At 42.7% G+C, this 24,092-nt stretch overlaps 1 protein-coding gene across 2 annotated transcripts in view; it reads right to left on the reverse strand.

Moving 5' to 3' along the window:
• gga1 (golgi-associated, gamma adaptin ear containing, ARF binding protein 1) overlaps positions 1–24,092 on the reverse strand; it is a 119,577-nt gene that overhangs the window by 83,761 nt on the left and 11,724 nt on the right. The window contains exons 2-3 of one of the 2 annotated variants that reach the window (XM_043679759.1): positions 16,162–17,379; positions 13,407–14,168 (exon numbers count right to left, since the gene is read on the reverse strand). In XM_043679759.1, coding sequence (XP_043535694.1) covers positions 13,407–14,168; positions 16,162–16,585 — 1,186 coding nt within the window. In that variant the 5' untranslated portion in view covers positions 16,586–17,379. The remainder of the gene's footprint in view (positions 1–13,406; positions 14,169–16,161; positions 17,380–24,092) is intronic. The other variant, XM_043679760.1, reaches the window with a different exon arrangement.

Genomic DNA, 24,092 nt, shown 5'->3' on the forward strand with positions numbered 1-24,092 from the left:
GTCCAAAGTGTATCACCTCACACTCGTCCACATTAAACTCCATTTGCCACCTCTCAGCCCAGCTCTGCATCCTATTTATGTCTCTCTGCAACCTATTACATCCTTCGTCATTATCCACAACTCCACTGACCTTAGTGTCGTCCGCAAATTTACTAACCCACCCTTCTAAGCCCTCATCCAGGTCATTTATAAAAATGACGAACAGCAGTGGACCCAACACCGACCCTTGCGGTATGCCGCTAGTAACTGGACACCAAGATGAACATGTTCCATCAACTACAACATCTGTTTTCTTTCAGCAAGCCAATTACTGATCCAAACTGCTATGTCTCCCACAATCCCATTCCTCCGCATTTTGTATAATAGCCTACTGTGGGGAACCTTTTCGAAAGCTTTGCTGAAATCCATATACACCACATCAACCGGTTTACTCTCATCTACCTGTTTGGTCACTTTGTCCAGCAATTTGTTTTGTTTTCAAATTTTCAGCATCGGCAGTTTGTTTTATTTTACCAGAGTAATATCTGGAATGGGTGGGTTGTCATAATAGAAAAGGTTGGACAGGCTAATCTTGTCCTTGCTAGAGATCAGAAGAATAAGAGGTGACTTGATCGTGGGGAGGATGTGGGAGAATCTAGAACTAGGAGAGTGTTTAAAAATCAAGGATCACCCATTTAAACCAGAGATGATTTTTTTTTTTCTCTCAGAGGGGCATATGTTTTTAAAACTGTGTTAGTCATACAGCAAGGAAACAGACCCTTCGGTCCAACTCATCCATACCGACCAGGTTTCACAAACTAAACTAGTCTCATATCCCTCTCAACCTTTCCTATTTATGTACCTGTCAAAATATCTTTTAAATGTTGTAATTATACCCACCTCTGTCACTTTCACACAGAAGATGGTTTGTATGTGGAATAAACTGCCACAGGAAAGATTGCCCCACAGTTCCTTCTAAATTTTTCTCCTTTCACTTTAAAGCTATCCCCTCTAATTTTGAAGTCCCCTACCCTGTGGAAAAGACTTTTGCTATTCACCTGATCTGTGCCTCACCTGATTTTAGAAATCTCTATAAGGTCACCCCTCAACTTCCTACACCCCAGGGAACAAAGTCGCAACCTATCTTTGTAACTCAAACCCTTCAGTCCTGGTAACATCCTCGTAAATTGTTTGTGCACTTTCCAATTTAATGAGTGTGCAGTACTAACCAAAAGTGGCCTCACCAATGTCTTGTACAGCTATGACACAACATCCCAACTCCTATACTCAATGCCCTGACCAATGAAGGCAAGCATGCCAAATATCTTCTTCATCGCCCTGTCTACGTGTGATGTCGCTTTCAAGGAACTATGTACTTAAACCTCTGGGTCTCTCTGTTCAACACTCCCCAGGGTACTACAATATTGAATTGATATATAGAGGGATCATGGGGTGCAAGTCCATAGCTTCCTGAAAGTGACAACGCAACTGGATAAGGTGGGAAAAAAGGTGTATGGCGTTCTTGACAACCTCTGCAGGGCATTGCGTACAAAAGTTGGAAAGTCATGTTGCACCTGCATAAAATTTTACTGATGCCACATTTGGAATATTACGTTCAGATCTGGTCCCCAAACTATAGGAAGGATGTGGAGACTTTGGATAGAGTACAAAAGAGGTTTATCAGCATGGTGCCTGGATTGGAGCGTATTAGCTATAAGGAGAGGTTGGAGAAACTTGGATTGTTTTTGCTCGAACTCTGGAGGCTGAGGGATGACTTGATAGAAGTATATAAAATTATGACAGGTATGGATAGGGCAAATAGTCAGGAGTTTTTTTTAAATCCCTGGTGGAAATCTCAAACACTACAGGATAAAGGTTTAAGTGAGTGGGGGCAAGTTTAAAGCAAATGTGTGAAGCAACTTCTTTACACAGATGGGAGGTACTTGGAAACGCACTGACAGCAGAGATGCCTGGAAATGCATTGATGGTGGAGATGGTAAAAGCAGATGTGATAGTGATGTTTTCAAGCCATTTAGACAGACACATGAACAAGCAGGGAATAAGGGGATACAGACCATGCGCAGGCTGAAAGATTGGAATAGAATGGCATAATGGTCAGCTGAGACATGGTGGGTCGATGGGGCTGTTCCTATGATTGACTGATTTACTGCTGTCATGTGTACTGAGATTCAGCAAAAAGTGTTGCTTTGCATGCTATCCTGGCAGATCGTATACAAAGTGCATCAGGGTAGCAGAACAGAGTGCCAAATGCAGTGTTACAGCCACAGAGAAGGTGCAGAGGAGGACATTTGAGAGGTCCATTCAAAAGTCTAATAATAGTGGGCAAGGTGTTCCTGAATCTATTCATGTGCTTTCAAACTTCTCTATCTTCTGCCTGATGGAAGACAGTATAACCGGAATGGGAGGGGTCTTTGACAATGTTGGCTGCTTTCCTGCGGCAGCAGGGAGTATAGATGAATGGAAGGCCAGATTGCCTGATAGAGTGTTCACAACTCTCTTGTCGTTTCTTGTGGTCTTGGGCAGATCAGTGGCCATACTATGCTGTGATACATCCAGATAGATGTATTTATTGAAAGTATTCTATCAAAATTGGTAACAGTCCTTGTGGACATACCAAATTTCCTTAGCCTCCTGAGGAAGCAGAGATCGTGTTGTGCTTTCTTTACCATTGCCTTAATGTGGGTGAACCAGAACAGATTGTTGATGATCATCACTCCTAGGAACTTAATGCTCTTGACCATCTCTACCTATGTTTTATATTCTATGAATGGTGGAATGGTTCAGCAACTGGATGACTACCTCTCTCTGTGAACCAAAAAACTAAGGCTGAATATTGTTTTCTAAGGTGGAATCTTTGGGGCAAAAATACAAACAAAAGCACTAACACACAAAAGAAAGAATAAAAGTTTTATTATAGATGAAGAGTAATAAATGCACAAGGTAAAAGATTTAAATATAGACCTGTATTGGTTTGTTTACAGGATACTGGTTGTATTCACATATCAATAATCATAGCCAATATCACATCAATCAGACCCGTTATTAAAACATACATATCACACACAGTTAAGAATACATTGTACACAATTAGATCAAAATAAGGTTGCTAAGTAGATTACTGGGAATGGCAGATTGTAGTGTTGTTCTTTGCAACTATAGTGTAGACATGAAGTGGTATCTAACTGGAGCTTTGCAAAGCTAATGAGAAAGGCAGTGGTCCTTCCTTCACCTAATTTAGAGTATTTGGCATCTGATCAGAAGATCCGGAGGTGAATCCCAGTCTGAAGTAGATCCATTTTATACTTCTAAAATGCTCTTCATTTCTCATGTCCCCATTGCTGAGTTGAGTTTGATTTAGTCTAATGCAAATCTATACAAATGTGGGATGTTTGAATGTTAGGTAGAAGGGTCTGAGACCCACAAATGTATGAATTCTATTTTGAGTTGTTGTGAAATCCATCACTTCACCTTTTGCAAAATGTTTCAAAGTAAGTTGACCCAAGGCGTACTACTTGCCACATTATAAAAACCTAGAAATGGTAGTGGAGTTGTTATGCTGGGATGTTTTCCCCAAAATGTTCTTTTAGCCTCAATCCATGCTTCTGCAGACATCCAGAACCACACGCTATAAAACTAGCCTACAAATCCCATCCCTTTTTGAAGTCCTGCTTTCAAATATGCTCTGACCACTCCTCATAATCACCTAGATTCTATCACTTTTACCACCCTCACCATGAAGTCCTTTGAGCACCTTCTATGCTTAATGCACTGAAAGCCAAAGTGATCAAAACCACAACAATTGCACTGGAGCAATTGTGCATGCTGAGGGAACAATAGGGTTTGCCTAAAACCTATCTTGGAACAGCAATGAGGGATGAGAGAATTAGTCATGCAACATCTCCATGGCTCAGGCCCCTTTAGTCAAGATTGAAGTTTATCCTTACTAGGCAGAGGAATCTTTGTGCTAGAACAAGTAGCAAGGAGGAAAAGAAAATGGACAGCAGAACACATTGGTATTGGAAATTCTTAGGCATTAAATGGTCTCCATAAAGCCATACACACAGTCCTGGACATGAAGAAACATGTTATAGTGTCTACTTCTTGGGAAGGACTATCCTTTCAGCAGCCCCTCTTTGGATACAAGACTGCTTCCATCAATACAACAAACTCAACACTGATGCTCAGTCTATGAGGCGATAAGACATTGGAGTAGAATTAGGTCATTCGGCTCATTGAAACCAGAATGAGATGCTATAGGACTGAAGGTTTGCTAAGGTTGTGCCTTTATTTAAGAAGGACTTAAGGAGAAGTATGGGAACTTCAGACCAGAGAGTCTGACTTCAGTGGTGGGTAAGTTGTTGGAGGTGATTCTAATAGATAGTATGTACATGCATTTAGAGAGGCAAGCACTGATTAAGGATTGTCAGATGGCTTTATGTGAGGGAAATAGTGTCTCACAAACCTGAGTATTTTGAAGTAGTAACCCAAAAAGATAGATGAGGGCAGAGCAGTAGACATCGTTTACATAGAATTTAGTAAAGTCTTTGACAAGGTTCCATATGGTAGACTAACTAGAAAAGTTAGATCACATTGGGTTCAGGGAAAACTTGCCAACTGGATACAAAATTAACTTGATGGTAGGAGACAGAGGGTGGTGGTGGAGGGTTGTTTTTTTTGGACTGGAGGCCTGTGACCAGCAGTGTTCCACAGGGATCGATACTGGGTCCACATTTGTTTGTCATTTATATAAAAAATCAGGATGAGAATTTAGGCGACATGGTTAGGAGGCAAAAATCGGTGGTACAGTGAACAGGCTATCAAAGATTACAAAAAGATCTTGATCAATTGGGTGAATGGGCTGAGTAGCAGCAAATGGAGCTCAATTTGGCGAAATGCGGGGTGTTGCATTTTGGTAAAACAAACAAGGACTTATACAATCAATGGTAGGGTGGTGGATAGTGTTGAAGAACAGACACCAAGGAGTTCAAATACATTATTTTTGGATATTTGTGTCACAGGTGGTTAAGAAAGCATTTAGATGCTTGCCTCCATTGCTGAGAGCCTCAAGTATAAGAGTTGGGATGTCATGTCGAGATTCTACAGTATAGTGTCCAGTTCTGATTGCCCTGTTATAGGAAGGATACTATTATATTGAAGAGGGTTCGGAAAAGGTTTACTAGGAAGTTGCTGGGAATGCAAGGTTTGAGTTAAAGATAGGCTAGGACCTTTTTCACTAGAATGCAAGAGGTTGAGGTGACCTTACAGAAATTTATGAAATCATATGGGGCATAGATAAGATGAATAACAAGGATCTTTTCCCTACGGTGGGGGAATTCAAAATTAGGGGGCATGTTTTTAAGGTGAGAGGTGAAAAAAAGGGTGGCAACGTTTTTACACAGAGAATGGGTGGAATGTGGAATGAACTGCCAGAGGAAGTGGTGGATGCAGGTACATTACAACATTAAAAAAAAACATTTTGATAAGTACGTGGGTAGAAAAGGTTTAGAGAGATATGGATCAAACACAGGTAAATGGGACTAGTTTGGTTTGAGAATATAGTCAGTGTGGACTATTTGGACCAAATGGTCTCTTTCTGTGCTGTATCACACTGTGGCAATGAAATTCAGCTCCTGTGTAGATCCTTCAACACCTCTTGCCCCAGTTCCATTCAAAGCCCAAATCACAGGCAACAACAAGCTGCATCTATGTAGAGAAAGTGAGGTCTGCAGATGCTGGAGATCAGAGATGGAAATGTGTTGCTGGAAAAGCGCAGGTCAGGCAGCATCTAGGGAACAGGAGAATCTACGTTTCGGGCATTAGCCCTTCTTGTAGCACTGTTCATGTAGCCAAATCTCTCCAAGGCGCTTCAAAAAGACTTGATTTATCAAAAGGTTCTCACCATGGCACAAGAGGTGATACTTGGACAGGTGACCAAAAATATGGTTAATGATGTGGGTTATAAGGAGTACCTTAAAGGAGGTAAACAAGTCTAGGCGGCGGGAAGGGATTCCATATTTTGACACTCAGACAGCTGTAGGCATGACCATAGAATAATCAAGAGTCCAGAATTTGATGAGTGCAGGGATATGGGAGATTAATTAAGCGTTGCAACCATACAGTTCATCCCTTTCACTTTCTGTATAACAACTCTGAGATTAGGAACCACTGTTGTTCAAATGGATGTCATTTCCACAGAAGTAGCATTCAACTATTCCAACACACTGTGTAGAAGTAGAATTACTAATAAAATAAAGGAGAACTAATTTCATGGAGAATATGTATTCTGTCTGCAACTGGAATAATGAAGGTCTTGTGGCAGTGGGTAGCACCTATATTTCTGGGCCAGATGGTCCGTGTTCATGGAACGTGTGTCACAATGGAGCCAAACAGGTTGGGTATCAATCTGCAATTTGTTTTGATACACCACAGGTAGGTTATAAGAGTTGGGGGGGTTCCTGGTCAGCTTGAACCTTGTGATTGCTACAGTGCAACATCATCCCCCGCGGTAAATGACGAAATGTGCTCTGGTCCTTGCCATAATCAACACACATCAACCCCACCCACAAAATCTTGGTGCTGGAATTTACATATTGAGTTTTTGAAAATGGCATGGATGAGTGACATGGTGGAATATGAGAATAAAATTAATAATTGCAAAAAAGTGGCTTTACTATGACAGTGATGTTGATAATCAGGGATATTTAATCCAAGAACAATAACTGAAATTGTTGGAAAAATTCACCAGGTCTGATAGCATCTGGGCCACTGGACTCCAAATCTTAACTTTGTTTCTGAATTCACGGATGCTACCAGACCTGCTGAGTTTCTCCAGCAACTTGTTTTTATTTCAGATCTTAAGTATCCTCAGTTCTTGTTTAAATATTTAAAGCCAGGGTTCCTCCCCTGTAGTTACTTCATTAGAACTCCAGGTGGTGCTGGCACTCCATATTTAACTAATCAAACCCACAAAGAGGGGTGGTACAGCAAATGCAGGAAAAGACCAAGTAGGTTAGCCAGCATTGTGCAGCACCTGCTCAAGAGATGCTTGAACAGGCTAATAAGAAAATATCTACAAGAGATTGTGTATCAACTCATCACTAACCTTTGATGAATAATTCACAGAATACCAGCAGATAAGCAATTTTAACAGACATGATGCCTCATGACAAAAGGTTGGATCTACATTGGAATTTAGACCAATCAGAGGTGATCTTATTGAACGTGTAAAGATTCTGAGAGGTCTTCAGGGGAGGTGTGAAGAGATGTTGTGGGAGAGTCACAAATTAGGGGAGAGAATCTCGACGTAAGGGGTCTCCCATTTAGGTCAGAGATGAGGAAGAATTTTGTTCCAAAGGATTATTGGTATTTGGAATTCCCTGCCCCAGAAAGCACAGAAGGCTGGTCATTGATTATATTTAAGGCTGTTGAATCTAGGGCTGAGCTGGATTGACAAAGCAGTGCAGGGTTGTGGGACCAAGCAAGAAAGTGCAGTCAGAGGATACAATCACATCTACCGTGACCTTAACGAACGGCAGAGTAGGCTTGAAGGACCGATTAGGCAATGTTCTTTTTAGGTTCTCATGTAAACAAAAATCAGCTAGTGTCTCCCATTGGTGTCCACACCTTCAGAATTCACTCTCAAACTTGTTAGCCTCCTTAAAAACCACCCCTTGGACTAACTTGTTCTAATGCTTCATCTTTATTCATTTAAGGGATGTAAGCAACACTAGCATGCCAGGCATTTGTTGTCCATCCCTAACTGCCCCTCAAAAAGGAGCCATTTCTTGAAGTTGTGGAATCCATGGGTGTAGGTACAGTGTCCCTGTAGATGTTAATGAAACTGAGTGGCCAGCTAGGCCACTACAGAGGGCAGTTAAATGTTGTTGTGGCTTTTGGTGTTACAGGTAGTCAGACCAGTTAAGATTGACAGATTTCCTCCCTTGAAAGACATCAAAAGTGAACTAGAGGGAGTTTGTACAAAAATGTACTTGTTTAATGGTTACTCCAACTCTGAAATTTACCTCAATTCTAAATTTATTACATTAAATTTAAATTTCATCAGTTGTACTAAGATTTGAACTCATTTCTAGAGCTCAGGCCTCTGGAGCACTCCTGCAAAGCACTTTTTGATGTTTCAAAGATACTTGAGGTTCCATTGTACACGGGGACACCTCAATTATCCACATACCAATTATCTGAAAATTGGATTATGCGAAGATCTTGCGGTCCTGATAGAGACATTCCATCAAAAATGTGTTTCCAGCCGTGATTGCGTCGTTTGTTTACAGTGATTAAATGACTGACTGCCCGCCCTTTCTCTCTCTCCATAATTTCCCTGGACTCCTACAGAGAATGTACCCTAAATCCCCCCTACCAAGATAATCTCTCCATCATTGTCCTGTACAGGGCAGAGGTGGAACCTGTCAGAAAGTTGCAGTAAAAAGTGTGTGCGCGCATGCACTATTTGGAGACTTACCCCACAAAGGCAGCAACAGCAGTCTTATTGTAGGTGACCAGTCCGGCTGCCCTGGAGAGGGGGAGGGGGCAGTGCTGGATGGGGATGAGGGGGCGGGGGCAGTGCTGGACGGGGATGGGGCGGGCAGGGGTCGGTGTTGGAGGGCGGGAGGCGGGGGCCAGGGAGAGGTGTTCGACTGTTTGCGGGCGGCAGAGGTGTTGGCCGTGGGCTCGCGCGCTTTGTGCTGCTGCAATCTCCTGAATGGGGTGCAGACTTTTAAAAACTCCGAGCTCCAGAGGAAAGGCATTTAATTGATTAACTGAATGCCCACCCACCTTGTCTGGATAACCGAGGTTCCCCACAAACAGTTTTTAAGGAGACAATAGCACAGAGAAGAATGGTATGTAATTAGTTATTAATAGCTCAACATTAAGCCAACTCCTCATGACAATCAAAGAGCTCACTCAGTAAGTTCTGATACAGCTTTTATACACAGTTCAGTGTAACTGTAATTCGCGAAAACTGACCTTTAGTGAGGTTGAAATTAAGCTTTCCTATCAGTGTTTCAATTTCTTACTTAACCAGTAAAGGAGAACTGGAATTTATACAGCATCATTCATCTTCAACACATCCTAACGCACCCTACAGTCAATTTGCTTAAGGTATATGGGCATCAATGGCAAGGCCATAATTTTTTCCCCATCCCTAATGGCCCTGATCTTATCATCTTGATAGTCATTTGAGAGGGTGGTTAAGAGTCAAGTACATTGTTGTCTGGAGTTACATGTAGGCCAGACCAGGCAGGATGTCAGATTTCCTTCTCTAAAAGGACATTAATAAACCAACTGAATTTTATAGCAATTGAGAGTACAGCAATTAGGTATGGGTAATGAATGCTGGCTTAGCCAGCAACACCAACATCCCATGAATGAATAGAAAATCCAGAATGTGCAGACAACGAAAGTACTGGAAGCAAATTCAATAAAATAAAAAAAAGGATATGGAAAAACTCTTGAAGGGCAAGGTTGACAGTACTATAGAGAATCAGTAGGAAAAAAGGCTTAGTTTTACCAAAGAGCAAGGAAGATCTTGTTGAGAAGTGGCCTCTGGACCAACAGCTCCAATTTCATGCCCCACTCCGGAACTTAAGTTTCAAGGAAATACAGCCAAACTAGATTTAGTGTCAACCCGAAGATCCTTCAAACACCTGCCATGAGCAGGCAGCAAGAAGGGAGGGATTCTTGGTTGGCCAAGTGACAGAGAGAAAACTGAAGCCTTTGCCATCACTTTGCCACCATCGTTGCCACAGTAACTCAGATGCCCTGAGTGAACTTCAACACACTGAATGAACAGCTAGAATGGCTATGATGGGCTGACTGGTCTCTTTTTGCGCTGAATCACAATACAAATCTCGATTTTCTTTGACCCAATGGCGAATTTGAAAACAGACAAATCGAATGGGAATCTGATAATTACAAGCACTTTGTTTCAAAGTGTGTTAGTCACCCAAAGCACCCGAATTCTTGTTCTTGCCCTCCAGATGCTGATGAATCCACTCTCCCTGTTTCCACTTCATAGTTCCAGGATTTTATTCCCTTGATCTTGCCAAAGTAATTTTTTTGTTGTTTTGATACATTTTCAGAACAATGATCTCAAAGGCAGGAATGACCTCAGTTGAGTATCAAGATCCACTCAAAAAAATCTCCTCCATTCTCTCATGCAGATAGAGACTTGATGATGAGATAGTGATTGTAGCAAGAAGTGTTGTTGGCAGACAGACAAGGCAACAGATAAAAGGACATTTTTGGTGTATGCAGGCGACTGTGAATAGCTTAGAGAGAAGAAACTGATAATTTCAGTTTGGGTAACACTCACCTCACCACTCCTTCTTGGCTGCAGTGTGGGGGTGGCAGGGTTGAAATAGTCAACTTTGCCACAGTATCCATGAAAGGGTGGCAAAGAAAAGCATGAGGGAAGGGAGGAGGCAGAGAGGGACAGGAGGGCAAGGGGGGGAAAAAAAAGGAGATAGAGAAAAACAAGGAGATGGGAGAGAAATAAATATGGAGTGTGAGCAAGGAGGGTGAAGGAAGAGAGGGACAGAGGAGACATAAAAGAGGTAGGAGAGAGAGAAAAATGTTTAGAGACTAGATCAGACATGCAATGCATCCAGATACTGCAATATAGTCAGACACAGAGAATTACATATATTAGACATCGAGCTGATAAGGATCTTGTTATGCTTGATGGAAGATAGCAAATTGAACTGGCAGACTGTTAGCCCTTACTGTCCCTGGTTATCAGGCTGTATGGATCATTGATATAAAAAGTTACAGGACCAAGAGGAGACAAGTTCCTGCTGTTGGGAGGAGCCCTGTAAACAATTATTAGAATATTCTTACCAATCTCAATCATGGAAGAATGACATTCAAACTAAAAAAAAAAAGAAAAACACATAACTAATGGAACATCTCGTGTCGGGGCCAAATTTCTTTTCCATAAACCTTACTAGGTTTTTGATTACACACTGCCAATATCATCCTTTCAGTTTTTCCATGTCAACTGTCACAGAGTGGTTGCTGGTTTTGGTCACTAGATGGCTCTAACTTTATACTGGTTACATCAAGTCACAGGTAGTGGTGCCGCAGGTAATTACATTGGTCCAAGAAAAGTAATAGACTCCGGGTCGGCAGGAGCGGCATAGACGGATAGATACTGTGATTAGAAGAGTCAGAATAGAAAGGGTAAGTTACATTGCCAAAGGCTGTATTTCCTCATCAGTGATTAAGGGATGAGCTTATTGAGGTGTTTCCAACAATGAATGGACTCGGTGAATAAACCACTGCAGTCTATGTGCTGTAGGTACACCCACAATGTCCTTAGAGGGAATTCCAGGATTTTAACTCAGCGACAGTGAAGGAACAGCAATATATTTCGAAGTCAAGATAGTGAGTGGCTTGGACGGGAACTTGCAAGTGGTGGTGTTCCCTTGTCTCTGTTGTTCTTGTCCCTCTATATGGAAATGGTCGTGGCTTTGGAAAGTTCTATCTAAGGATCTTGCTGAATTGTTGCAGTGCATCTTGTAGATAGTATACACTACTACTGATCATCGATGGTGAAGGGAGTTAATGCGGAAAGTGATAAATGTGGTATCAATCAAGCAAGCTGCTTTTGTCCTGGATGGTGGATGTTGGAGCTGCACTCATCCATGCAAGTGGAGATTATTCCATCACCCTCTGAATTGTGCCTTGTAGACAGGCTTTGGGAAGATAGGAGGTGGGTTATCCACTGCAGAATTCCCAGTCTATGATCTGCTCTTGTAGCTACAGTATTTAAATGAATGTTTCAGTTCACTTTCTGGTCAATGGCAAACTCATTTATTGCACCTGAAAATCGTCCCAACAGCCAACATACTGTGATATATGCATGTTTAATGATTGTTTTGGCATTCATGGAATCATATGGTACAGAAGAGGCCATTAAATTTGTTATCGCCAAAAATGCACTAAATTTATACTAATCCCTTTTCCCACACTAGACCCATCATCTTGAATGTTATGGTGTTACAAGTGCTCATTCAAGTACTTTTAAAAATTGCGAGGTTTCCCGCCTCTACAACCTTCCTAGGCAGTGCATTCCAGATTCACACAATCCTCTACATTGAAGTTTTTCCTCAAATCTCCTGTAAACCTTCTTACTTTTCACCTAAGTTTGTACCCCCTTGTTACTGAACTTTCAGCTTGGGGGAACATCTGCTTTCTATTCACCGAGCCCTCAGAACAGAATCTTGAATGTTGCATTCTGATGAAAAGTGAAAAAAACCCCACGGATGTTGGAAATCAGAAATTGTTGGAAAACCACAGCCAGACTGGTAGTATCTGTGGAGAGAAAGTAGAGTTAATGTTTTGGATCTAATGACCCTTCTTCAGAAGACCCTGTTTTGTAGAAGGGTCACTGGACTAGAAACATTTAATTCTGCTTTCTCTCCACAGATGCTGCCAGACCCGCTGAATTTCTCCAGCAATTTCTGATGAAAAGTCATACTGGCCTTGAACAATTAACTCTCTCCACGGATGTTGACAGACCTGCTGAGTTTCTCCCGCACTTTCTCAGTTTGTTTCAGATTCCCAGCATCCGCAGCATCGTTTTTGTGTGAATCTGGTTCTTTCTCACTCTGCTCCGATCCCCCGCATTCGAACTCTCCTGTGTGCAGAACACTGGGTGGGCCACACTGTGCCAGCTGACCCACATGGCAGAGTGGCCACGTGAGACTGGAACGTTTGACCAAGTGTTGGGACATTGGTCCTGAATAACCCGCCCAGTCAACACTGATACATCTTGTGGTGAGTCACCTAAAGCAATTCCTATCTCATCCTCGTACCTTCTTCACTTCCCCCCCACCTCCCTCCAACAATACTGAGTTTGGCATTGTGGACAACTAATTTTGCACAATCCAAGAACTCTCCCATTATGTCAGGTATGCCATCACCCATTGGGGCTCCTTGCAATTTGAGAATGGCTTTTCAGGTGCCTTCTCTGAATTATGTGTAAAGGCAGAGGTCACACGACACCAGGTTATAGTCCAACAGGTTTATTTGAAATCACAAGCTTTCCAAGCGTTGCTCCTTCAACTGACATAGCTTGTGATTTCAAATAAACCTATTGGACTGTAACCTTGAGTCCTGTGACTTCTGACCTTGTCCACCCCACTCCAACACCGCGCCTCCGCATCATCTGTAAAGACAACAAGGAAATATGCCCGTTTAAAAATATGTCCATCTACAGTAATAATGAATGGATAACATAGAGTCTCTATTGTCGGGGCTGAGAAATTAAACCCGGATCTCATCATCTTCATCCGCAAAGGCAAAGGCCTCAGTCTTCAGGGGGCTGAAGGCCATTCCCTGTGCCGGGGACAGGCGCCTCTCCCTGTACTCCTCCCCGTACACCTCACCTCTCTCCTCGCCGTCCGCTGGCACACGTTGCCCGGTCGACGGCGACGGCTTCCTCCAGCTGCCCGGGCTGCTACTGCTGCTGCTGTCAATGCTGTCCGCCTCCTCGGGGGCCCGGTACCGCCACGATTCCGTCGACGGCGCGGCGACAAAATGGCGGCCGGGGGCGCCGCTGTCCGTTGGCGGGCTGCCCTCGCGAGCGCCAACCGCCTCCCGCGGCGCGAGCTGCCGCGTGCCCGCTCGCAGGCTGCCGCCGGCGCCGCCCCTCGTGCCACGAGCGTCGTTTGAATCCGGATAACCGATGGCGCCGCCGCCGCCGCAATGCCGGAGAACATGGCGCTCCGAAGTAAAGTCCTGCGGCCCCCCCAAGCCGTTCAGATCCTCGGGGTGCAGGTCCGCACCGCCCTTCTGCTGGTAAGTGCCCTTCCGTGCCGCGACTGACAAGCCCCTCTCCCCCTTCCCGTGAGCGCTGTCGTTTCCCTGAGGTGCTGCCTGTCCGAAAGAACCTCCCAGGTCAAATCTCACCGGAGACGCGGCCTTTGCCGAGCTCCCGGGGCTCTCCTTGGCCATGACCCCCAGCACCTCGGCCATCAGGGAGGGCCCCAGGTCCAGGCTGAAGGACAGCAAGGAGTCATTGCGGGGAAGCTCGAAGTCCGCCGCGTCCAAGTTGTCCATCCGTCTCTCCGATTTTGCTGCGGCGGGGCTCTCCTTCGGCTTGTCCAACCTGGACCACCTCGGAAGGGTGCAGAATCCCGATTCCAATCCTGAACAAGAACAGGCAAGAGTTTGGTCAGGAAGACTTATCCAGAATACAAACACATGCTAACTTTAAAGAGTTGGTTCGGGTCAACATGTGCCCAACCTTGTTTGCAACAGCTGAGAAGGGTGTAGAGGCAGACTGGAGTTGAGATTACACCGTAAGGTATTGGATGTAGGTTTGCTCGCTGAGTTGGAAGGTTCATTTCCTTCATACAGCGAGCAAACCTACACCCAGAACCTCAATCTGAGCTACAAGTATTCTCAAAACTCGCTAAGACCTATGGGTGCAATACGCTAAAACTGGCCCGAAAATGGGAAACGATTACCATATGGTATAGGAGCAGAATTAACCCTTTTTTAAAAAAAAATCATTTATGGTATGTGGGCATCGCTGGCTGGGCAGCATTTATTGCCCATCCCTAGTTGCCCTTAAGAAGGTGGTGGTGTTCTGCCTTCTTGAACCACTACAGTCCACCGGCTGAGGATTAATCCACAATACCATTAGGGAGGGAATTCTAGGATTTTGACCCAGTGACAGTAAAGGAACGACACTATGTTTCCAAGTCAGGTTGGTGAGTGACTTGGAGGGAAACTTGAAGGTGGCGGTGTTCCCATATATCTGCTGCCCTTGTCCTTCTAGATGGATCGGGAGCTTGGAAGATGCTGTTGGAGGATGCTTGGTGAGTTTTTGCAGTGCATTCGGTCCACTGAGTCTGCTCCACCATTCGATCATTACTGATATGTTTCTTAACTCCCACTTCTTCAGCCCTCTCCCTGTAACCCTTGATCCCCTTAATAATCACAAACTTATCTAGCTCTGGCTTAAAGCTATCTCAAGAGGTCAACAATTCTGCTGATGTGACATGGGGTGTCAGCCAAGCCAGTGAGATAATCTTCTGACCAAGAGATGAAGAGGAGTCAATGGAGCTAAAATGGGAACAAATGGGGAATAGAAAACAGTATACTTGGAAATGAAGGTACTGGTCACATGGCACCTTCATTTTGAAACGTACAAGTGAGTTGGACTGTTAAAATGCCAGTATGTGTTTCACTGATTTTAAATGATGGAACAGCAGAGGGGAGAGGGTATTTCTGGCAGTATAGGGTGGTCAGGAGAGATGGCAATGTGGTATACGTTCAGAACTGTTCTGAAGGAGGGCCACTGGACTCGAAACAATAATTCTGTCTCCACGGATGCTGCCAGTCCTGCTGAGCTCTCTAGCAATTATTTTTGTTTTGGATTTCCAGCATCTACTGTTCTTACTTTTATTATAACAATCCAAAGGCCCAGTCTAATGAAAATATAAGTTTTTTAAAAAGTGCAGAAGGAAGAGGGAGTGATAGAGGTTAAGAGGGAGGGGAAGCGGGTAGAGGGTCAGGTGGAATACAGAGAAGGGAAAAGCGATTAGAGGTGGAGGGTAAAGGATCAGGGAAATACAAATGATAAAAGGAGAGCTTGAGAGGACACAGAAGAGGTTGAAGAGAGAGCATTGAGCAAGTTAAGTGTTATTATCCTGTAGGTTCTGTTTATCTAAGGATAATTTGGGAACAATTGGAAAACATGGGTAATTATACTGTTGGTGGTTAATAGATGAAAAATACCATGGGTGAGTTAGAGGTGGGAAAAAGCTGTTTGGTGATGTGATAATAGTTTCAAATATAAATAAAAATAATTGGGGGACAATAAGGGCTCTTGTGGTGCAATGGTAGCATCCATGCCTCTTAGACAGGAAACCCGGGTTCAAGTCCCACCTGCTACAGAGGTCTGTAGCAATATGGCTGAATAGGTTAATTAGAGAATATATATAATTGGAGAGCACTTGAGTGGATGAGGGAACAAATGTGGTGAGAATTTTTGATGTGTGAACGAAAGATAAAACTGACTGTATCTGAGTGAATTTTGTCAATCCAATATTTTAACCTCTGGTATTTATCATAGAAGAAAGAAAAGAGAATGGAAGAAAACTAAGGAAGAATAAATAGTTAATTGGAATTTACCATATGATCCATCCATCACTCCTGGACTTGACACCACGCTTTTGAAATTCAGTCGCTCCACTGACCCATTCTTTGTCTCTAACAGATGTGGCAGGGAGACAGCATTCTTAATGATTGGGGACACTGCTGGTGGAGGCGACATCTCTCGGCTACTATTGCGGCTCCTCATCGGTGACTTCCTGACATTCCTCAGTGCTCGGACGAGCGGGTTGGACTTAGCAGTCTCTCGCGCCTTCTCCCCTCCATGGTCACTGAGGAAGGAAGTGTCACCAAACACATCTCCACCTCGGCCTACGTGCATTGTGTGACGGAAGTCGCCCAATGGCGAGCTAATCATGTCAGGGGTCAGCTCGGACTTGAACCTACGCTTGCTATGAGAGTTGGAGACCAGGTTCTTGAGGACCGGCAACTTCCCTAAACTCATTTTTGAATCCTTGGTATCCCTACAACTTTAATCGACTTGAAGAAAAGTGTGGAGATAGAAGGCTGATGGAGTTTGTTGCACAACAGATGGACTTGTACAAAATCAGATACATCAGTACAACCTGAACCTTAATACAGGAATGTAATACAAGGATGGCAAATAAAACTGCACATTAACTAATTTTCCCATTATTTTTTTTTTGGCACAGAAATAGGCATGAAAATTTTTTAAAATTCAAATCATTTGTACTGTTTTTTTTAAAAACAAAAGAATTTTACACTATTCTTGACTTGAAGACTGATTCCGTGAGCAGGAATACGCAGTTCGACAGAAAATATTTTCTATATATTTTTGAAGTGGTTTACTTTTAATATAAAAAAGCATGTGATCATCAGGGTGGTCATACAGAGATTTTATTTTCTCTCCTAACTTCACATAGTTTCTGATGTTAAATATGGTCTGGGTTGGCTGTTAACACTTTTGGCCTTGTGGCTTGTGGAGGGGTGTGACGTAATAGTCTGTTATCTGACTCTTGCATTAATTAAAAATTAAATTCACCATTGGATTTTCAGAAGATAGTTTACTGTCTAGGGCTGTTCTGCAGGACACAACTTCCTGGATGGAGGTTTAGGCAGGAACTGCAAAGAGTAATATTTCATTGTTAGGAGATTCAGAAGTTGTCAGCGTAAAGATGGAGATTCAGTCAATTTAAGCTGTCAGTGTGCACTGAAGGAAGCAATCATCAATTAAAGAGGCAAATCTTTGGGCAGCTCCGACTTTAGACTTCAAAGGGCCTGGAAATGAAACAGAAAACATGGGCTCACTATCACTATCAACAAACTAGAAAATTAAATGCAAATCACCTCTGGGGTATTAAGTACCTGAATTTCCTAATGCATTTACATTTACAAGCGACACACATTCACATACAGGAGCCCATTCTCCGCAAACAAAAGGAATACGTTCAAGCCTGATCTTTTTTTTCTGAATTACACGGGAGCTTGGGGTGCCATTAGTTTCGTGTTGCTTTCTCCATGACATTGCCTTGGCCAGAGTTGATCTGCCAACGAGTCAGCACCTGTCCTTCTGTTGTATAAATTGTTTTGATTGATGTGAAACTTGGCATTCTTATAAATGTCCTGGTGAATGCAAGGCCTTTTGGTAACCAGAATCCTTTTTCAGCAATATTCAAAGTAATTTTCTTTCTTGTCTGAAATAAAGGTTTTAAAGCCCTTTTTAAACTTGAAGACGTTTCACAACCATAAGGTCCTTCCCTACTCTCACCACCCCCTCAATATCACTTGACATCTAATGAAGAATGTTTAAATATTCTAACTGCTGTAAACTTAGGAATAGTCTGGCAAGTTCCAGGGGTCCTAATTCTTATTTTGTTTTTGAAACATGGCAGATGACTAGTGCACAGCAAAGTCCCACAAATCACCATCAGGTAATAAATCTGTTTTAGTGATGTTGCTTGAGGGATAAAGATTTATCCCGGCCACTGGGCAGAACATTCAGTGTGAGTTACTTAATTAGGGAAATAGGGTCTTTAATGCCCACTTGAGGGGCGAGATGGGTATTTGGATTGGCAGTGTTACCTGAAACGCTTTCTTATCTCAGACATCAGCATTCACTGACTGATCCCGTACAAGAGAACAATGACGGCTGCTGGTTAGAGGGCACTGTACTAACTTGTGGACCCTGCAACGAGGAAGATTGTGACAGAAGAGTAAAGGAAAGTCAGAGGGAAAAACGATGGTATAAATAAAATGGATGGGAGAGGACAAGTAAATGGGAAGTAACATTGTGGTGCAGTGTGCAACATCACTGCATTTGAGCCAGATGTTGAGTTTGAGCCTCATTGCAGGACTTGATGGACAAAGGAAGTTCATAAAATGATACATAACCCTATTTTGGTCAATCTGTAAATTCTTCCCAACACATCGACGACAGGCAGTAAGGGCAGAAGAGGTTCCTGAATCAGCCGTGTGTTGAGAAGAATGTTGGAGCCTCCAGCGTCTCTATCTATAGCTCCAGAATGGAGAGAGACAAAACCGTCCGTCTTCTCTGAATTGTGTCTGTGATCAGAGAATATTCATTAACACTGAGGGTTTGAGTTTTGCTTATTTTAAATGCTTTCAGAGCCAGTAACGTGGGAAGTCTTGCAGTACAGTGGTAGCATCCCTACATCAAGGTGAGAAAGTCCAGGTTCAAGTCCTATCCCAGGATGGAAGGGGTCACAATGTGGTACACTTTAGGCTGATAATCAATCTGAGAATCAATCCCTAACCTCTCCACTATTCCTCAAAGAGGAAAACACAAAATTGCAATCTTGAAAGTTCATGAAAAAGAGCCAATGATATAAGGAGGAGTGTGGGGATTCTGAAAATACGTCTGCCAAGTCAATTTTTTTTTAAAAAGAGGTTCATGTATTAGTGGGGACTTGAGTTCTGATTAAGGCCTCATCCCTACTCTGGCTGTTTGGCAAGCCTTCTCCTGGGATGATTGACAAGACTGCTAGCATTAAGCAGGGGACTGGAAAAGTTCCCAAGCCTGATGAGCAGGAACTGATAAACATGAATATGCAAGCTGTTCTCAGTGTTTCAAACTGATTTTAATCACATCATCAGTGGTGGCCCTGCCTTTAGTTGCCAAGGCCCTCACGTGTGAATTACGATGCTCCTTAAATCTGTCAGTTGACCAAACGATTTGGTCATCTGTCCTTATATTTCCTCATGTGACTTGGTCAAATGTCATTCCTATATGGATCATGTGGATGACTTACCTTGTTAAATGTGCTATATAAATGCAGGTTGTTGCAACAGAAAGCAAAAAAGAGAAACCCAAGGATAACAACCTAACTCGACTCTTGAAATAGGGAAGTTGTGAAGGAGCCAAAGTTGTACCTTTCTCACCTCTGCCTTTCAAGGCACCACCCTTGCTCTTCAGACAGGTTCAAACTTGTGAAAAATTTTAGCCTGGTCTTAGGAAACATTTCATTTGAGATTTTGTACTCAACTTCCTGCAGAAGGAACTGTCGTCCCTGAACACTCTGACTCACAAAGTGAGAGTGCCACTCACTTGGACACATCTGGAGGTTTTTGGAAGGGAACACAAAAACATTTTTGTGATTACCTTGACCGCTGGACATCTGAAGTCCACTTTGCAGACAACAGAGCAACTCCAAAACGTGGTCATGGTTTTCATGTAGGAAATGCAGGAACCAGTAAGCTCCCATGATTAGCAATGCGGTCATTGTAGAAGAAAAGGTTGAATATATCGTTATGGTAAGTATCACTACTCAGTACGTGCGGAGTATGGAGTTATGACATAATGATGTCAGATCACAAGCAGCTTGAATGGAAACAGAAAATTGTTGGAGAAACTCAGCAGATCTGGCAGCATCGGCAGAGAAAGCAGGATTAACATTTCACATCTATAGGAATCTTCTTTAGACTTGAAACATTAACTCTGTTTTACTCTACATATGCTGCCAGACCTGCTGAGTTTCTCCAGCAATTTTCTGTTATATTTCAGATCTCCAGAATCTTTTGTATTCTTCCTTTATTCGCATGGAGCCAGAATGACAGTGCTCCAAGCTGTCCTCTTTTACTATCTTCCATATATAGTTATGTTCAATTGCTGTGCATTCCTAAGAGTGCAGATCACACATTTCTATGGTAAGCACCAGATAATCTGTTCTCATCAAGTTGATTGAGGACCAAGACACCAAGAAATTAAATCCCTGCTCATCTTTGAAATAGTGGCATGAAATATTTTACACCCTTCTGAACAAACAGAGAAAACCTCTGTTTAACATCGCATCTGGAAGATAACCCCTTTGATAGAGCTGCACTCTCTCAATCCTACATTAGAAGCACCAGCATTTCTCCTTTGTACTCAAGCCCTGGAAATGGGGCTTGAACGCAGAATGTAGAGGTGAGAATAATCCCCATTGAACCACAGCTGAAACTAGGCTATCACATGGTAAGGAAGTGACACAGTCAAGCTCAATCCTGCATCGGTTAATGACTTTGGGTTTATGGCTACCAGATGTCTAGTTTCCGCCCATTCCTTCTACAGCGCTTTCCAACCCACGACCACTACCATCTAGAAGAACAAGACCAGCAGATATATAGGAACACTAATAGCTTCAAGTCCTCCTCCAAGTCACACGCTATCTTGACTTCAGACTATATCTTCACTTCCTCATTGTTGCTGGGTCAAATTCCTGAAACTCCATTTCTCACAGCACTATGAGTACTCCTACACCCTGAGGACTGTAGCAACTGGAGAAGGCAGCTCACCATTGCACTTTCCAGGTTAATTATGGATGTGGAAATAAATAAGACTGGCCTCTGTACAGTTATTTCAACTTCCATGGTTCATTAGCCTTCTGATGCACCTGATAAAGCTGTGACCAAAAAGAAAAATGCTGAACCTAGTCAGTAACACCCACAACGCATTAACAAATCCAATGCAATGCAATTTATCATTCTACATCAATCACCTTTATTCACTGATAATCACATCAGCCCTGACCTCACCATCCTGGCTGCATCATAAGAAAAGCAGAAAACAGTCGACACCTTGTTATTCTGAACTAGCAGAGGGATGACAGTGACCTGAAGACTTCAATTCAACCATCAAATTCTGCTGGCAGTAATAAAATACTGCCTGTGCAACATTTAATAATTAAATTAGGATTGTTTCACTAAACTAAAAACATAGAAAATAGGAGCAGGAGAAGGCCATTCAATATGATCATGGCTGGTCATCCAAGTCAGTCCCCTGTTCCCACTTTCTCCCCATAACCTTTAATCCCTTTAGTTGTAAGAAGTACATCTAACTTGTTCCTGAAAACGTTAAATGATTTGGCCTCAACTGGTTTCTGTGGCAGAGAATTCCACCAGCTCACCACTGTCTGGATGAAGAAATATCTCCTCATGGTTTGATTTGTTTGCCCTTATTGGTCAGTGAATTGAGTATACGAATTGGAATGTCATGCTGCGGCTGCATGGGGCATTTTGGAATACCACGTTCAATTCTGGTCTCCCAGCTATAGGTTGTGAAACTTGAAAAGTGCAGAAAAGACTTAGGATGCTGCCCGGGTTGGAAGGTTTAAGCTGTAGGGAGAAGCTGAATAGGCTGGGGCTATTTTCCCTGGAGCGTTGGAGGCTGAGGGTGACTTTATACTGGTTTATAAAATCATGAGGGGCATGGATAGAGTGAATAACCAAGGTATTTTTCCCAGGAGAGGGGAGTCCAAAACTAGAGGGCATAGGTTTAAGGTGAGAAGGGAAAGATATAAAAGAGTCCTAAGGGGCAACGTTTTAGCACAGAGGGTGGTGTGTGTATGGAATAAGCTGCCAGAGGAAATGGTGGAGCCTAGTACAATTACAACATTTAAAAGGCATCTAGATTGATACATGAATCGGAAGCGTTTAGAGAGATATGGGCCAAATGCTGGCAAATGGGACTGGATTAATTGAGGATATCTGGGGTTGGCATGGACAAGTTGGACCAATTGGTCTGTTTCTGTGCTTAACAGCTCTATGACACTGTTCTGCCCAGAAACTATCACACAGTGTATAAAATATACATATTCCATATTAAAAAAGTAATTACATTGCTGTAATATTCCCTTGTGTTATGCTTTCCTCATACTGTGACTATTACTTTAAGGTGCCTATTGACACCAATTTGCTGTGGGAAAACATTCTATAATGCTATTGTGTACAATGATCTCACTGCAGTCAGGTTATTCCCAGCATTGCAGGACTTGTAACAACATGTCCTTCACCTTTCAGCTACAACCACCAGTACCATTCACCTCCTCCCCTATGCCCAGTATGGTTGGATATTACCTGGAGGTTTTCTTACACAGCCTCCCACCTACAACCATCCTCATCCGGTTAAACAAACTTTCATTTCCAGGAAAATGAAAAAGGCACAATTTTTTTCGATGTGTCAATGACCTTTCTCCTAATTTTGTTCACCATGGGGTCTTAGAGGTCAATATTCATGGCCCACACCAAAGCTGCAGACTTCAGAACTCTAATATGCCTCCATTCCATTAATGATAAGAGTTTTTTGCCAACTAGATCTTGCTGATTGAATGCAGTCTCAAGATCACTATCCAACTCTCCCTGGAGCCTTGTCCATCTCTACTCTTTGAAAGCTATTTTCTCTCCCACACTGTTAATTAACATGGATAACTCTTTATTCTGGCTCAATGTCTCCTTCATATAACTACTAGATTTTATTATGGAACATCTATAAAAGTTGTGTAAATGGCTGGAGTTATTTCTTTACTCAGAAACCAGGTTGGGATAGGCAAAAGTTATAACTGTACTGTGATTTCACACTCCAATCAGTTCATATGTAGGAGAGCTGGCTCAGAAACAAGGCCATTTGACCCAACCAGTCCATGATGGCCTTCATTCTCCACTCAAACCTCATCCTGTCTTTCTCAACCAAATCTAGTAACACAACCCACTACAGGGCGTTCTGTTATAAAGCATGCTTTATCAATGCGAATTCACTGTAATGTGATTGATGGATTGGGGTTGCTCTTTCTATAACACAAATGTGTAAAATGTGTGTTGGCTGTAATGCGATTACTGCCAACATTTCAAGCGCTGTTTCTAAAGTGTGATTTTTCTATAACACAGGATTGCGCAAGAACACAACCATCATGTTATAGATGAACTGTCATTGGCTTATCAGCCATCAGCTTAAATGCGTGTTATTGCTTTCAACCACTCTCTTCAATAATGAGTTCCATGATCTCACTGCTCCTAGGGTAAAAACATTTCATCTGAATTCCTTATTTGTACAATTCAGGTATGTGACAGGATACTCGCCACTTGTCTGATGGGCACAGCTCCAACAACACTCAAGAAGGAGTTCATCTAGGGGCGAAGCAGCCCACTTGATTGGCACATTGTCTACCAACTTTTAACCATTCACTCCCTCCATCCTTGATGCTCAGTTACAGCGATGTATACTACCTACAAGGTGCACTGTAGCATCTCACCAAGGCTCCTTCAACAGCATCTTCCAAACCTGTGACCTTCATCACATAGAGGAAGAGGGAAGCAGATAGATCGGAACAGCACCATCTGCAAGTTTCCCTCCAGACCACACATCATCCTTAGGTGGAAACATCACCATTCCTTCAGTGTCAAATCCTGGAACCGCATCTCCAACAGCAGCGTGCGCATCACCATAACATGGACTGCTCACCACGATCTTTTCAGGGGCAATTAGAGATAGACAAAAAATACTAGCCCCACCAGTGACACTCATATTCATGATGTTACCTTAAGAGTGATGTTGCCTTTAATGCTTCATTTGCTTTGCATTTTTTCCCCACTTTTTATACCCAGAAGTTATCACACACAACGGAGTGACTTTGCTGACACCAAAGTCACTGGGACTCTTTTTTTTGTTTCTCTTCTTAAAAGCTAACTACCACCAATAAAAAAAAACATGTAGCCAATTA

This window comes from Chiloscyllium plagiosum, chromosome 39 (genome assembly GCF_004010195.1).
Source record: "Chiloscyllium plagiosum isolate BGI_BamShark_2017 chromosome 39, ASM401019v2, whole genome shotgun sequence".
NCBI classification, from domain to species: domain Eukaryota; kingdom Metazoa; phylum Chordata; class Chondrichthyes; order Orectolobiformes; family Hemiscylliidae; genus Chiloscyllium; species Chiloscyllium plagiosum.